Below are 15,686 nucleotides of genomic sequence, written 5' to 3' on the forward strand. Positions count from 1 at the left end.
GATTACAGAGTGATGTTATGGTTCATGTACCATACGTCGGAACAGATTGAGGAGTAATACTATGGTTCAGGCACCATACACCGAAGCAAATGGAGAAGGGATGTCATGGGATGAGTATCGTAGTTCGTAGTGGATGATGTTGGTGACTATCTTGTTATCCGGTTAGGATCGATGAGGTAGAGATCGGACGCTATGGGTTTTAGGCCTGTGAACCATGATTGAGGATGGAGAGGCGTTCCTTGAGGGGAAAGGCGAGTACCTATCGGAGTATGGTGGTAGGGAGTTAAAGGGAGAGGAAATTTCGGTCTGAGTCGAGAAATCGGTCGATAGAGGAGAGGTCACCTTCTAGGTGGGTAGTGTCATTTATGTTCGTGTGCAAGACACGAGAGGTCTGGTGTTGCAGTTTTGGATTTGGGAGTACACCCTGCAGGTGGTTATCGATAATGACTTCCCTCAGAGCATCAGGTAGCGGGTGTGCCGCGAGACAGTGATTTACCGTGAGCAGGCAGTCAGTTGGGACTGAGGTAGTCGAGAACCACACCACACCTAATTGAGAATGACAGGTTGTGTTATAGTGGTAGCAGTGAAGAGTTCAGTCGAGTTTTGCAGTGCAGAGAGTTTCGTCTATGTTGAGAGTGAGTTCCTGTCCTTGGGACAAATCCGGCATTGGATATGGGTTGATGAGTTGAGCTGAGAGGAACGATGATTTTGCGGTGCAGTACGAAATCCCAATCAATTGGATGATGTCATATCAAATAGAAGAGAAGGATAAGAAGAATAACTTGAATCTATGATGTATTCAATGTTGGAATGAAGCTCCTTACACATAGATTCATACACACACACAAAGTCTTCTCTCTGACTTTCTCTCACACTTTACAATGCAAACTCTTAAGCACCTTGGTTATGTCTATTACCTTACATGCACTCCTTACAATATATATATATATATATATATATATATATATATATATGGACCTAAGGCCAAAACCCAATGAACCGAAAACCCAATGCTAGACCGAAAATTCATGGGTTTTCGGTCCAAGCTACAATTATTCCCAATATTAGTTTTCGGCCCAAATGATAAAACAATAAATGCTTACAAAAGCAAAGTATAAACCAATTTTAAACCCAACAATATCCCCCTTGGTTTATATCTTACTTTTCTAAACGACCCAACAAGCTCCCCTAAAAAGTAGCTGGCACTTCTTGTCAATCTTCATTGGGAGCTCGGCTTCAGTTATTATCTTCAAATTCTTCATAGCATCAGGATGAATATATGAATCTTCTATGAATGACTTCATCTTGAGCAGTTAGGCATTTCTTCAAGATTTGACTCTGAATGCACATTGGGTGAGGAAACTTTATGTATTTATTCTTGAAAGATATTACTTTCAGCTTGAGAATTCTTAGAGATAAATAATATTCTGGATCACTTCAGCAAATACATTGATAGCAACAGACTAATTGAGGAGGCATCAATGCAATCCGTCAAATAATCTTCAATTTCTACTTCACCTTTCTACCAGGGTTGAAGGATTGAATGTTGAAAGAATAATATTCATTTCTTGCTTCTTCGATTGAGAATTCTTCGATGCTCACGGATTAAGCCTTGGCTCAGAAATCTTCAATACATTCTCCACGAGTCTCATCTACGCATGGAATCACTTTTCAAGAAAAAACAAAACTAAAAAAACACGTTCTAGTACATCTAAAATTGAACAATGCAAGATTCTCTGTAGATCTTGCTGCTCAATTTAGGTGGACAACAATATCCTTGGTCATCGTCAGAAAAATGGTCCCTAGGAATTTTTATCTAGTAACATAGGGTCAACTTGTCCTCTCACTGATAGCATTCCTAAAATTTGTCACAATATTTCGTGCTTAAAGTTGACCAAAATATCGGCGATCGACCTGAGCTATTCATGAAGGGTAAGGTACTGACAAACGGATTAAGACTGTCTAACAACTTTCATCCCAAATATTTTTATTTTTCTTAAATTTGTTCATAGTTTTCCTCTATGCACAAATTTAGGGGGACAATTATATATATATATATATATATATATATATATATATATACATATATATATATATATATATATATATATATATATATATATATATATATATATATAAATTCAAAAATATAAAAATATTTTTTGTGTGTGCTAATTTTTCTTTTAGTTTTATTTTGTCTTGAAAAGTGATTTCAGGTGTAGATGAGACTCATGGAGACTGTGTTGAAGATTTTCTAAGCCAAGGCTTCGTCTGTGAGCATCGAAGAATTCTCATTCGAAGGAGCAAGAAATGAGCATTATTTTTTCAATGTTCAATCCTTCAACCCCAAAAGCAAGGTGAAGCATAAATTGTAGATTATGTGACGGATTGCATTAAAGCCTCCTTAATCAGTCTGATGCTATCGTTGTACCTGCTGAAGTGATCCAGAAGATTATTTCTCTCTGATGTTCTCTCCAAAGATTCTCAAGCTGAAAGCGATATCTTTCAAGAATCAATACATAAAGTTTCCTCACCCAAATCTTGAAAAAATGCCCAACTGATCAAGATGAAGTCATTCATAGAAGATTCATATATTCATCCTGATGCTGTGAAGAATTTGAAGATTAATGCTGAAGCCAAGCTCCCAATGAAGATTAACAAGAAAAGCCAGCTATTTTTTTAGGGGATCTTGTTGGGTCAATTAAGAAAAGAAAGTTATAAACCACCGGGGAGATTGTTGGGTCAAAATTTAGTTTATACTTTGCTTTTCGAGGAAATTGTATTTGAATGTAATATCATATTTGTGTTTGTGGTCAGGAGGTGTTTACGGTCCAATAGGTGTTTACGACCGTAAACCCGTTCGGCCCATGTTTCTCATGTGTATATATAGGGGTGAAGTGTATGAGGAATGGATTGATGAACACTAGTGGAGAGCTTAAGTGTGTGGATTTGAAGGTGTTCTAGAACATCATAGAGAGCTAATCTACTGGATCACTTCCGCAGGTACAACGATAGCAACAGACTGATTGAAGGATTGTATGTTGAAAGAATAATCTTCATTTGTTGCTCCTTCGAATGAGAATTCTTCGATGCTCACGGATGAAGCCTTGACTTAGAAATCTTTAATACATTCTCCACGAGTCTCATCTACGCCTGGAATCACTTTTCAAGAAAAAACAAAACTAAAAAAACATGTTCTAGTACATCTAAAATTGAACAATTCAAGATTGTCTGTAGATCTCGCTGCTCAATTTAGGTGGACAACAATATCCTTGGTCATCGTCAGATAAATGGTCCCTAGGAATTTTTATCTAGTAACTTAGGGTCAACTTGTCCTCTCACTGATAGCATTCCTAAAATTTGTCACAATTTTGTGTGCTTAAATGCGACCAAAATATCGGTGATCGACCAGATCTATTCATGAAGGGGAAGGTATTGACAAACGGATTAAGACTGTCTAACAACTTTAATCCCAAATATTTTTGTTTTTGTTAAATTTGTTCATAGTTTTCCTCTTGCACAAATTGAGTTGGAGAATTAAATATATATATATATATATATATATATATATATATATATATATATATATATATATATAAATTCAAAATATTAAAAATATTTTTTGTGTGTGCTAATTTTTCTTTTAGTTTTGTTTTTGTCTTGAAAAGTGATTTCAGGTGTAGACGAGATTCATGGAGAGTGTATTGAAGATTTTCTAAGCCAAGGCTTCGTCTGTGAGCATCGAAGAATTCTCATTCGAAGGAGCAAGAAATGAGGATTATTCTTTCAATGTTCAATCCTTCAACCCCAAAAGCAAGGTGAAGCCGAAATTGTAGATTATGTGACGGATTGCATTAAAGCCTTCTTAATCAGTCTGCTGCTATCGTTATACCTGCTGAAGTGATCCAAAAGATTATTTCTCTCTGATGTTCTCCCCGAAGATTCTCAAGCTGAAAACGTTATCTTTCAAGAATCAATACATAAAGTTTCCTCACCCAAATCTTGAAAAAATGCCCAACTGCTCAAGATGAAGTCATTCGTAGAAGATTCATATATTCATCCTGATGCTGTGAAGAATTTGAAGATTAATGCTGAAGCCAAGCTCCCAATGAAGATTAACAAGAAAAGCCAGCTATTTTTTTTGGGGGAGCTTGTTGGGTCAATTAAGAAAAGGAAGCTATAAACCAATGGGGAGATTGTTGGGTCAAAATTTGGTTTATACTTTGCTTTTCTAGGAAATTGTATTTGAATGTAATATCATATTTGTGTTTGTGGTCAGGAGGTGCTTACGGTCCAATGGGTGTTTACGACTGTAAACCCATTCAGCCCATGTTTCTCATGTGTATATATAGGGGTGAAGTGTGTGAGGAATGGATTGATGAACACTAGTGGAGAGCTTAAGTTTGTGCATTTGAAGGTGTTCTAGAACATCAGAGAGAAAAAAATCTTCTGGATCACTTCAGCAGGTACAACAATAGCAACAGACTGATTGAAGAGGCTTCAATGCAATTCATCACATAATCTTGAATTTCTGCTTCACCTTGATTCTCAGGTTGAAGGATTGTATGTTGAAAGAATAATCTTCATTTCTTGCTCCTTCGAATGATAATTCGTCGATGCTCAGGGATGAATCCTTGGCTCAAAAATCTTCAATACATTCTCCACGAGTCTCATCTACGCCTAGAATCACTTTTCAAGAAAAAACAAAACTAAAAAAACACGTTCTAGTACATCAAAAATTGAACAATTCAAGATTGTCTGTAGATCTCGCTGCTAAATTTAGGTGGACAACAATATCCTTGGTCATCATCAGATAAATGGTCCCTAGGAATTTTTATCTAGTAACTTAGGGTCAACTTGTCCTCTCACTGATAGCATTCCTAAAAGTTGTCACAATTTTTCGTGTTTAAAGTCGACCAAAATACCGGCGATCGACCAGATCTATTCATGAAGTGGAAGGTACTGACAAACGGATTAAGACTGTCTAACAACTTTGATCCCAAATATTTTTGTTTTTCTTAAATTTGTTCATAGTTTTCCTCTTGCACAAATTGAGTTGGAGAATTAATATATATATATATATATATATATATATATATATATATATATATATATATATATATATATATATATAAATTCAAAATATTAAAAATATTTTTTGTGTGTGCTAATTTTTCTTTTAGTTTTGTTTTTGTCTTGAAAAGTGATTTCAGGTGTAGACGAGATTCATGGAGAGTGTATTGAAGATTTTCTAAGCCAAGGCTTCGTCTGTGAGCATCGAAGAATTCTCATTCGAAGGAGCAAGAAATGAGGATTATTCTTTCAATGTTCAATCCTTCAACCCCAAAAGCAAGGTGAAGCCGAAATTGTAGATTATGTGACGGATTGCATTAAAGCCTTCTTAATCAGTCTGCTGCTATCGTTATACCTGCTGAAGTGATCCAAAAGATTATTTCTCTCTGATGTCCTCCCCGAAGATTCTCAAGCTGAAAACGTTATCTTTCAAGAATCAATACATAAAGTTTCCTCACCCAAATCTTGAAAAAATGCCCAACTGCTCAAGATGAAGTCATTCATAGAAGATTCATATATTCATCCTGATGTTGTGAAGAATTTGAAGATTAATGCTGAAGCCAAGCTCCCAATGAAGATTAACAAGAAAATCCAGCTATTTTATTGGGGGAGCTTCTTGGGTCAATTAAGAAAAGAAAGCTATAAACCAACAGGAAGATTGTTGGGTCAAAATTTGGTTTATACTTTGATTTTCTAAGAAATTGTATTTGAATGTAATATCATATTTGTGTTTGTGGTCAGGAGGTGTTTACGGTCCAATGGGTGTTTACGACTGTAAACCCATTCGGCCCATGTTTCTCATGTATATATATATATAGGGGTGAAGTGTGTGAGGAATGGATTGATGAACACTAGTGGAGAGCTTAAGTGTGTGAATTTGAAGGTGTTCTAGAACATCAGAGAGAAATAATCTTCTGGATCACTTCAGCAGGTACAACGATAGCAACAGACTGATTGAAGAGGCTTCAATGCAATTCGTCACATAATCTACAATTTCTGCTTCACCTTGCTTCTGGGGTTGAAGGATTGTATGTTAAAAGAATAACCTTCATTTCTTGTTCCTTCGAATGAGAATTCTTCGATGCTGACAGATGAAGCCTTGGCTCAGAAATCTTTAATACATTCTCCACGAGTCTCATCAACGCCTGGAATCAATTTTCAAGAAAAAACAAAACTAAAAAAACACGTTCTAGTACATCTAAAATTGAACAATTCAGGATTGTCTGTAGATCTCGCTGCTCAATTTAGGTCGACAACAATATCCTTGGTCATCGTTAGATAAATGGTCCCTAGGAATTTTTATCTATTAACTTAGGGTGAACTTGTCCTCTCACTGATAGCATTCCTAGAATTTGTCACAATTTTTCGTGCTTAAAGTCGACCAAAATATCGGCGATCGACCAGATCTATTCATGAAGCGGAAGGTACTGACAAACGGATTAAGACTGTCTAACAACTTTGATCCCAAATATTTTTGTTTTTCTTAAATTTGTTCATAGTTTTCCTCTATGCACAAATTTAGGGGGAGAATTATATATATATATATATATATATATATATATATATATATATATATATATATATATATATATATATATATATATGTATATATATATATATATATATATATATATATATAAGTTCAAAAAATTAAAAATCTTTTTTGTGTGTGCTATTTTTCTTTTAGTTTTGTTTTGTCTTCAAATGTGATTTCAGGTGTAGATAAGACTCGTGGAGACTGTATTGAAGATTTTCTAAGCCAAGGCTTCGTCTGTGAGCATCGAAGAATTCTCATTCGAAGGAGCAAGAAATGAGCATTATTCTTTCAATGTACAATCCTTCAACCCCAAAAGCTAGGTGAAGCATAAATTGTAGATTATGTGACGGATTGCATTAAAGCCTCCTCAAGCAGTCTACTGGTATCGTTGTACCTGCTGAAGTGATCCAGAAGATTATTTCTCTCTGATGTTCTCTCTGAAGATTCTCAAGTTGAAAGCGATATCTTTTAAGAATCAATACATAAAGTTTCCTCACCCAAATCTTGAAAAAATGCCCAACTGCTCAAGATGAAGTCATTCATAGAAGATTCATATATTCATCCTGATGCTGTGAAGAATTTGATGATTATTGCTGAAGCCAAGCTCCTAATGAAGATTAACAAGAAAAGCCAGCCATTTTTTTGGGGGAGCTTGTTGGGTCAATTAAGAAAAGAAAGCTATAAACCAACGGGGAGATTGTTGGGTCAAAATTTGGTTTATACTTTGCTTTTCTAGGAAATTGTATTTGAATGTAATATCATATTTGTGTGTGTGGTCAGGAGGTGTTTATGGTCCAATGGGTGTTTACGACTGTAAACCCATTCGTCCCATGTTTCTCATGTGTATATATAGGGGTGAAGTGTGTCACGAATGGATTGATGAACACTAGTGGAGAGCTTAAGTGTGTCCATTTGAAGGTCTTCTAGAACAGCAGGGAGAAATAATCTTCTGGATCACTTCAGCAGGTACAATGATAGCAACAAACTGATTGAAGAGGCTTCAATGCAATTCGTCACATAATCTACAATTTCTGCTTCACCTTGCTTCTGGGGTTGAAGGATTGTATGTTGAAAGAATAATCTTCATTTCTTGCTCGTTCGAATGAGAATTCTTCGATGCTCACGGATGAAGCCTTGGCTCAAAAATCTTTAATACATTCTCCACGAGTCTCATCTACGCCTAGAATCACTTTTCAAGAAAAAAAAAACTAAAAAAACACGTTCTAGTACATCTAAAATTGAACAATTCAAGATTATCTGTAGATCTCGCTGCTCAATTTAGGTGGACAACAATATCCTTGGTCATCGTCAGATAAATGGTCCCTAGGAATTTTTACCTAGTAACTTAGGGTCAACTTGTCCTCTCACTGATAGCATTGCTAAAATTTGTCACAATTTTTCGTGCTTAAAGTCGACCAAAATATCGACGATCGACCAGATCTATTCATGAAGTGGAAGGTACTGACAAATGGATTAAGACTGTCTAACAACTTTGATCCCAAATGTTTTTGTTTTTCTTAAATTTGTTCATAGTGTTCCTCTATGCACAAATTTAGGGGGAGAATTATATTTATATATATATATATATATATATATATATATATATATATATATATATATATATATATATATATATATATATATATATATATATATATATAAATTCAAAAAATTAATTTTTTTTTTGTGTGTGCTAATTTTTCTTTTAGTTTTGTTTTGTCTTGAAAAGTGATTTCAGATGTAGATGAGACTCGTGGAGACTGTATTGAAGATTTTCTAAGCCAAGGCTTCGTCTGTGAGCATCAAAGAATTCTCATTCGAAGGAGCAAGAAATGGGGATTATTCATTCAATGTTCAATCCTTGAACCCCAAAAGCAAGGTGAAGCAGAAATTGTAGATTATGTGACGGATTGCATTAAATCCTCCTTAATCAGTCTGCTGCTATCATTGCACCTGCTGAAGTGATCCAGAAGATTATTTCTCTCTGATGTTCTCTCTGAAGATTCTCAAGCTGAAAGCGATATCTTTCAAGAATCAATACATAAAGTTTCCTCACCCAAATCTTGAAAAAATGCCCAACTGCTCAAGATGAAGTCATTCATAGAAGATTCATATATTCATCCTGTTGCTCTGAAGAATTTGAAGATTAATGCTGAAGCCAAGCTCCCAATGAAGATTAACAAGAAAAGCCAACTATTTTTTTGGGGGAGCTTATTGGGTCAATTAAGAAAAGAAAGTTATAAACCAACGGGGAGATTGTTGGGTCAAAATTTGTTTTATACTTTGCTTCTCTAGGAAATTGTATTTGAATGTAATATCATATTTGTGTTTGTGGTCAGGAGGTGTTTACGGTTCAATGGGTGTTTACGATCGTAAACCCATTCCCATGTTTCTCATGTGTATATACAGGGGTGAAGTGTGTGAGGAATGGATTGATGAACACTAGCGGAGAGCTTAAGTGTGTGCATTTGAAGGTGTTCTAGAAAATCAGAGAGAAATAATATTCTGGATCACTTCAGCAACTACAACGATAGCAACATACTGATTAAGGAGGCTTCAAAGCAATCCGTCGCATAATCTTCAATTTCTGCTTCACCTTGCTTCTGGAGTTAAAGGATTGAATGTTGAAAGAATAATCCTCATTTCTCTACTCCTTCGAATGAAAATTCTTCGATGCTTACGGATGAAGCCTTGGCTCAGAAATATTCAATACATTCTCCACGAGTCTCATCTACACCTGGAATCACTTTTCAAGAAAAAACAAAACTAAAAAAAAAACTAGCATACAAAAATATTTTTGGATTTTTGATATTTTAAGAAAAAACATAAAACAGAAATAACACTCTTTTTTATTTATTTTATTTTTTGTTTGATTTTTGAACTTTTCTGATTTTTGTTTCATTTTTGAATTTTTTGATTTTTGTTTGATTTTCAAATATATATATATATATATATATATATATATATATATATATATATATATATATATATATATATATATATATATATATATATATATATATTCCCTTAAATTTGGGCATAGAGGAAAACTATGAACAAATTTAACAAAAACAAAATTTTTTTTCCACACTTAATGGTGTATCTTCCATTTTTTAGATCCTCATTGTCTCTCTTGATTAGATCTATTGATTCTCGTAAAAATTTAATAGTTTTAACACAAGATGGAGTACATGAAACTTCATTTACCGTAATTGATGTGGAACTCATTTTCTTTACTTTTCTTTTTAATTTTTTATTTGTTTTTATTATTTTTTTTATTTTATTATTATTATTATTATTATTATTATTATTATTATTATTATTATTATTATTATTATTAAGTATAGAACCAAAAATTATAACAAAAAACAAGAGTAACAAAGCAATGTTGCCTACACTTTAATAAATGTACCAAAAACATGCAAGCATCAAAGCCCTCAACAACATATGTAACAAAGCAATGTTGCCTACACTTTAATAAATGTACCAAAAACATGCAAGCATCAAAGCCCTCAACAACATATGCTTCTTTTCCATTTACACGCATCAAGAAAAACAATTTCAAAATTTTGCCCCAAAATTCTCACATTTTTAACAAACCCAAATATGGATCAACGAAGCTTCAACGTCAACCTTCAAAAACTTGAAAATTTTACCTCACGCCCAACTTTCTCAAGCTCATCATCATCACTATCAACATTACTTGGATCAGACCAGTTTTGGTGTGCCCTACATCTCAGTAAATAGACATTAAAATAATAGCTCACCAAAACCGATTTCTTTTTATTCTTGAAATAAACCGAAAGTTCATCCCAAAAACTTCTACCCGAAGACTCGGTGTTTGACTTAATTATATCTGCAAACTTTTTTTCATCAAGTTGACTCCAGGCAACCGAAACCTCTTCACCCATTGTTCCAAATTTCCATTTCACAAAAGCAGACCCCAGTTCAGGTTTAACCCTCGATCTTTTTTTAGACACATGAAACCGCACACATTCTAATGATCCCATTCATTCCATTTCGATTAAACCGTTTCTTTTTTGGGTGCTTTCTAAAGGCCAAATGCGGGTCCCAAGCCACCTTGTTTCACTTCCGGAAGTTTCCCAGTCCATTGTGGAACTTCCGTCGGAAAAAACCGACCCAACGGGATTCGTTTTTTTCCTATAATTCATGACCCATAAGGAATCTTTGTCATCTACATCACTCGAGCTGTCAAACGACCCGGAACATTCTAGAACGTTTGGGCTTGGGTTTCTAGATAGAAATATTTTCTGGGTTTCTTTGGTGATAATGATTCTTTGGCTGCATCTCGGTATCAGTTTCTTGGCTTGATCCTCGTACATGTCTGGATGCATCTTTTTCGTTTTCTGCCAAATAGATTGTTTAGAGTTGGAATCATCATTAATCATTTCCATAAGCCTTCCACTTAGACCTTTTAGGCAACGACCCAATTGCAGGATCACAAGGATTTATAGCCACTTTTTTCACCCAATCCAACAATGCCAGATAACACTCTTTATTCCTCTTTCTAATCAATTTCTTATCTTCTGTAATTCCGACACATAACTCATTAACAACACCATATTGTTCACCAACACCACAGTTTTTACCTCGAACATCCTTAAAACCCAAACACTTCTTTTCATCTTTGATATTAACATCTATGAAAAACCGCTCCAAATCCATATTTAGATCCATGAATGTTATCTTCTGTGTATTGTATACCTCACAGAAACTATTTTCAAACTCTATGTAACAATCTAATAAATCACCAGATCCTTTAGCAATCAAATCTCAACGATAATGAAAAATCACCTAAAATAATTGTAATAGAGCTCTTTTAAATGTACAAGACGAAAGAACAATTTATGAAGCGTGTGATCAATTTCTCCGCGTCTTATAGAATCCCCATTTTCGTGAAGCCGTTGTAGGATTCTAAAGCAACCCAATGCAGACCGATATGTTTGCTTTAATACCTATTGTAAGTCCCCAAATTTGATTGTGTATCAATTACATCCAATTGATGGTGCGGAATCCCAATCAATTAGATGATGTCAGATCAAATAGAAGAGAAGGAGAAGAAGAATAACTTGAATCTATGATGTATTCAATGTTGGAATGAAGCTCCTTATACATAGATTCATACACACACATACACACTCTTCTCTCTGACTTTTTCTCACACCTTACAATGCACACACTTAAGCATCTTGGTTATGCCTATTATCTTACATGCACTCCTTACCCTATATATATATATATATATATATATATATATATATATATGTATATATATATATATATGTGGACCTAAGGCCAAAACCCAATGGACCGAAAACCCAATGCTGGATCGAAAATTCATGGGTTTTCGGTCCAAGCTACAATTAATCCCAATATTAGTTTTCATCCCAAATGATAAAACAATAAATGCTTAGAAAAGCGAAGTATAAACCAATTTTAGACCCAACATATATATATATATATATATATATATATATATATATATATATATATGTGTGTATATATATATATATATATATATATATATATATATATATATATATATATATATGGTGAAATTGTATATTTTGGGAGTTCTAAATTATATATATGATATAACATTGTGTGATTGAAATCCTTATGTACTCACCAAGTTTCCCAACCTGACCCACTCCAGCTTATTTGTATCACAGGTGTCTATATGAAGTTACATTACATTGAGAGATTAAGGATATGTAAATCACTAGTGATAATGAATGTAACTTCTGTTTATGCTTATGTTTTTGTATTGACGATGACATCCAAATGTTTTATAATAAATAAATAAAATACATTTCTTCGGAAATGCTTTGGTGACGTGTTTATCATGTTTTCTTGGCAACAAATTCCGCAACATTTTATAAAAAAGGTACTCTGATTTTTATAAAGCATAAACAAAATCGGTCTTTTCTGACCGTGAAAATGGGGATGTCACACTTTGAGCTCAAAAGGACATAAAATAAATCTTATGATGTATGGGAAATTACATGGGTGCAAAAGCAACCCGCAACTCCCTTGTGACTCCCTTAATGACCTGATTCTGAAGCCTTAACCCCCAACAATGTTTGCAATCATGGTTGGTCACCAAAAATGGCTTATCAAAGCCCTAAATCTCCCCAAAAAGGGATCTATCAAATGAAAGAGCAAGGTAACAACTTTATACCTCCAATGAACTATGGAAGATACACAAACTTGGGTTCCCCTGGTATACAGTTGTTTCCTCAAGTCTTTCACCTTCCTCCTTATGGTCACAACTAGCAAGATCCACCAAAATGCCTTAGTTCTTCTAAAAAACGGCTATGGTTTGCTATGGGGAGTTCTGGAAGCATTGGGAACGAAAGGGAGGCTGAGTAAGTGGTTTAAATAGGGTGCAAACCCTCATCTAGAGTTTTGTCCGGACAGCGCCTACTCGCCGAGTTCGGACATAGACTCGTCGAGTAGGTCATTAAAATCCTGCATCCAATATGATCCGACTCGACGAGTTGGACCTCAACTCGCCGAGTCCAAGGTCAAAATCCTAAGTACTAAAATGAAATACATACTAGGAACCAGGTGCTACAGATAGTCCATGGAGTTAACCCATGGATCCTATGGAAATGAAAAGTCATGGGTATTAGGGTTTACATTGATGTAACCCTAATCCTCCATACTATATAAAGAGGTATTTGGCACGTGAAATGGCACTAGTGTGTGAGGATACACGAGTGGGACAATTTCTAGTGTGATTACTATTCTCTCAAGTTTTCCAAGGTGTTTTTGGTGATTTTGATTCCACTTGAGGGTTCCACACTATTGCGGCTAATATCTTAAAGTTCAAGAATTCAAGCTACATCAAAAGGTATGTCATCTAACTAGGCTTTTGTTGTATAGTTGCTTCATATTATGCTAGTTAGGATGAAACCTTGGAATATTGAATATTTGCATGTATAATATAGAAAACATATATCCAAGGTTTATAGGGTTTCATATACACCATAGGAGTGTTAGAATTCTCAAAACCCATCAGTAGTATCAGAGACTAGGGTTGTTTTCAATTATACTTGCTGATATAGGCTGAAAATCGAAGTTTATATGTTGTTTGGATAGCTGAATCGACGAGTCCAGGGAGGGACTCGATGAGTCCATGCCTGAAATCATCCAACTCGTCGAGTTTATTCATGCACTCGACGAGTTGGACCCCCTGACAACGTATCTTCGAGTTTTGAGGCTGGAATTGGTCTAGAGTCATCACCTTAAACTGTTTTGGACTTATAAAATCTATTTTTGATGTGGTAATAATTATGGTAAACTAATTTCAAGGTTATCATCAAAATTTCAAGTTTATGTATGTTTATGTAATTCTTGAAATTGTTGATATGATTGTTCATACACTTATGAGTTATGGTAGATCATTGGAATTTTTTGCAAATTTTTTTTAGTTAATTCTTGATCTAAATGTGTTTTAATGGAGTCCATAATTTGTCCTCAAGTTATGGATTACCAAAAGTCATTTCTTTTAAAGATCCATTAAAAAGCCATTGGTTACACTTTGAAGAGTTTTTCTCATAAATAGTTTTATGGACTCCATAACTTGTCCTCAAGTTATGGATGTTCACGAGTCTCTTCATAAAAGTTTTAAAAACCTTAAATAAACTCATAAGTTATGAAAAACCAAAAGTTTTTAAATTTTTCAAAACTTTCCCTCAAGTTTTGGAATTTGTAAAGTTTCCCCTCATGAATACTTTAATTCCAAGTTAAACCCTTATAATTTTAAAAGTTAAAATTCAACCCTTATACTATTATAATATTAATAGCTAATAATTATATATATATATATATATATATATATATATATATATATATATATATATATATGTATATATATATATATATATATATATATATATATATATATATAAGAACAAAGTTAGTCTTACCGTTAATAGGCGCAGCTGATCTATAAGGGGGGTATAAGGTTACTGCCTATAAAATGACAGTTTAATGAGTGTCCACTCTCACCCACCGAATCCCAACCACAAACTTGAGAAGGCATAATCAAGATTGAAACATACCATTGAAAACTTCAATGAATCTCAAAAGATCTAGGAGTTTCAAATCCGATTAAAAGCTAATAAATTATTTCATTTTTCATGGTGGAAATCGGCGAATCATCTCACCCACCTTCAAATATTTTATAGCTTGGATTACGTCATCCGTCTTCCAATTTATAAAATATTGTGTTGGGTCCTAGCCTTAATATTTCATACTGGGTGTTATATTAAGGACTTAAATCAACTAACTTGAATTTCTCCCATTGTAGATGTCTAGATTAGACAACTATGATCTTCCCAAATCTCATGGAAATCATAATTCTCTTCCTCCACCTCCTCCAATTATTCTCCTTTACCCACAAGCTCGAAGACTTGAAAAGTTCAAGATCACGCAAGCCCTGCTTGCAATGAAACGTAAAGATTAAAGAACTGTGTACACTCATGTCTTAGGAATGAGGTCACATATTAACAGGTTGAGAATGTTGGGTGTCATTGTCCCAAGGAAGTTGGCTATTGACTGGGTTCCTCAGTCATTTCCTGAGTCGTATAGTGAGTTCATTATGAACTACTATGTGATAGGTCACGACATGACCCTAATAGATCTATCTTATTTGCTTGTTGCTGCTGAATAAGAAATGATTTGGCGCAATGGTCAAGCAAATATGGGTGGAAGGTCTATTTATCAAACTTCCATGGACATTAACAATGGTAACATTGGAACTCCATAAAAGCTTCCTCTTCCCAATGGAAAGGGATCAACCTTGGTCAACCCGGTTAACCAAAAGGTAAAGGGAAAAACTAAGTTTGTGATAGTCCTGTGTACCATTCCCAAAGAGTCTATACGTTTTCATTTTCAAGAGAATGGGCATTGGTTGCGAAGTTGTGCTGGCTACCTGAAAGATCGGAGAGAAGGAAGAATCAAAAAGTCTGACTCTGCTTCAGGTAAGTCTACTATCTAACTCTGTTAATTTTTTTGTTGATTCTAAATGCATTTTGATGTATGCAGG

At 34.5% G+C, this 15,686-nt stretch overlaps 1 protein-coding gene across 1 annotated transcript; it reads right to left on the bottom strand.

The window, feature by feature from the left end:
• Positions 1-9,341: 9,341 nt before the first annotated feature.
• On the bottom strand, positions 9,342-10,620 carry LOC145002983 (AT-rich interactive domain-containing protein 2-like). Its single transcript, XM_078962152.1, has 2 exons — positions 10,267-10,620; positions 9,342-9,347 (listed from the first exon to the last, which is right to left on the bottom strand). The coding sequence occupies exons 1-2, from the start codon at positions 10,618-10,620 to the stop codon at positions 9,342-9,344; spliced, it is 360 nt and encodes a 119-aa protein (XP_078818278.1).
• Between the last annotated feature and the right edge of the window lie 5,066 nt (positions 10,621-15,686).

Source organism: Lactuca saligna, chromosome 6 (genome assembly GCF_052625555.1).
Source record: "Lactuca saligna cultivar CGN05327 chromosome 6, ASM5262555v1, whole genome shotgun sequence".
NCBI classification, from domain to species: domain Eukaryota; kingdom Viridiplantae; phylum Streptophyta; class Magnoliopsida; order Asterales; family Asteraceae; genus Lactuca; species Lactuca saligna.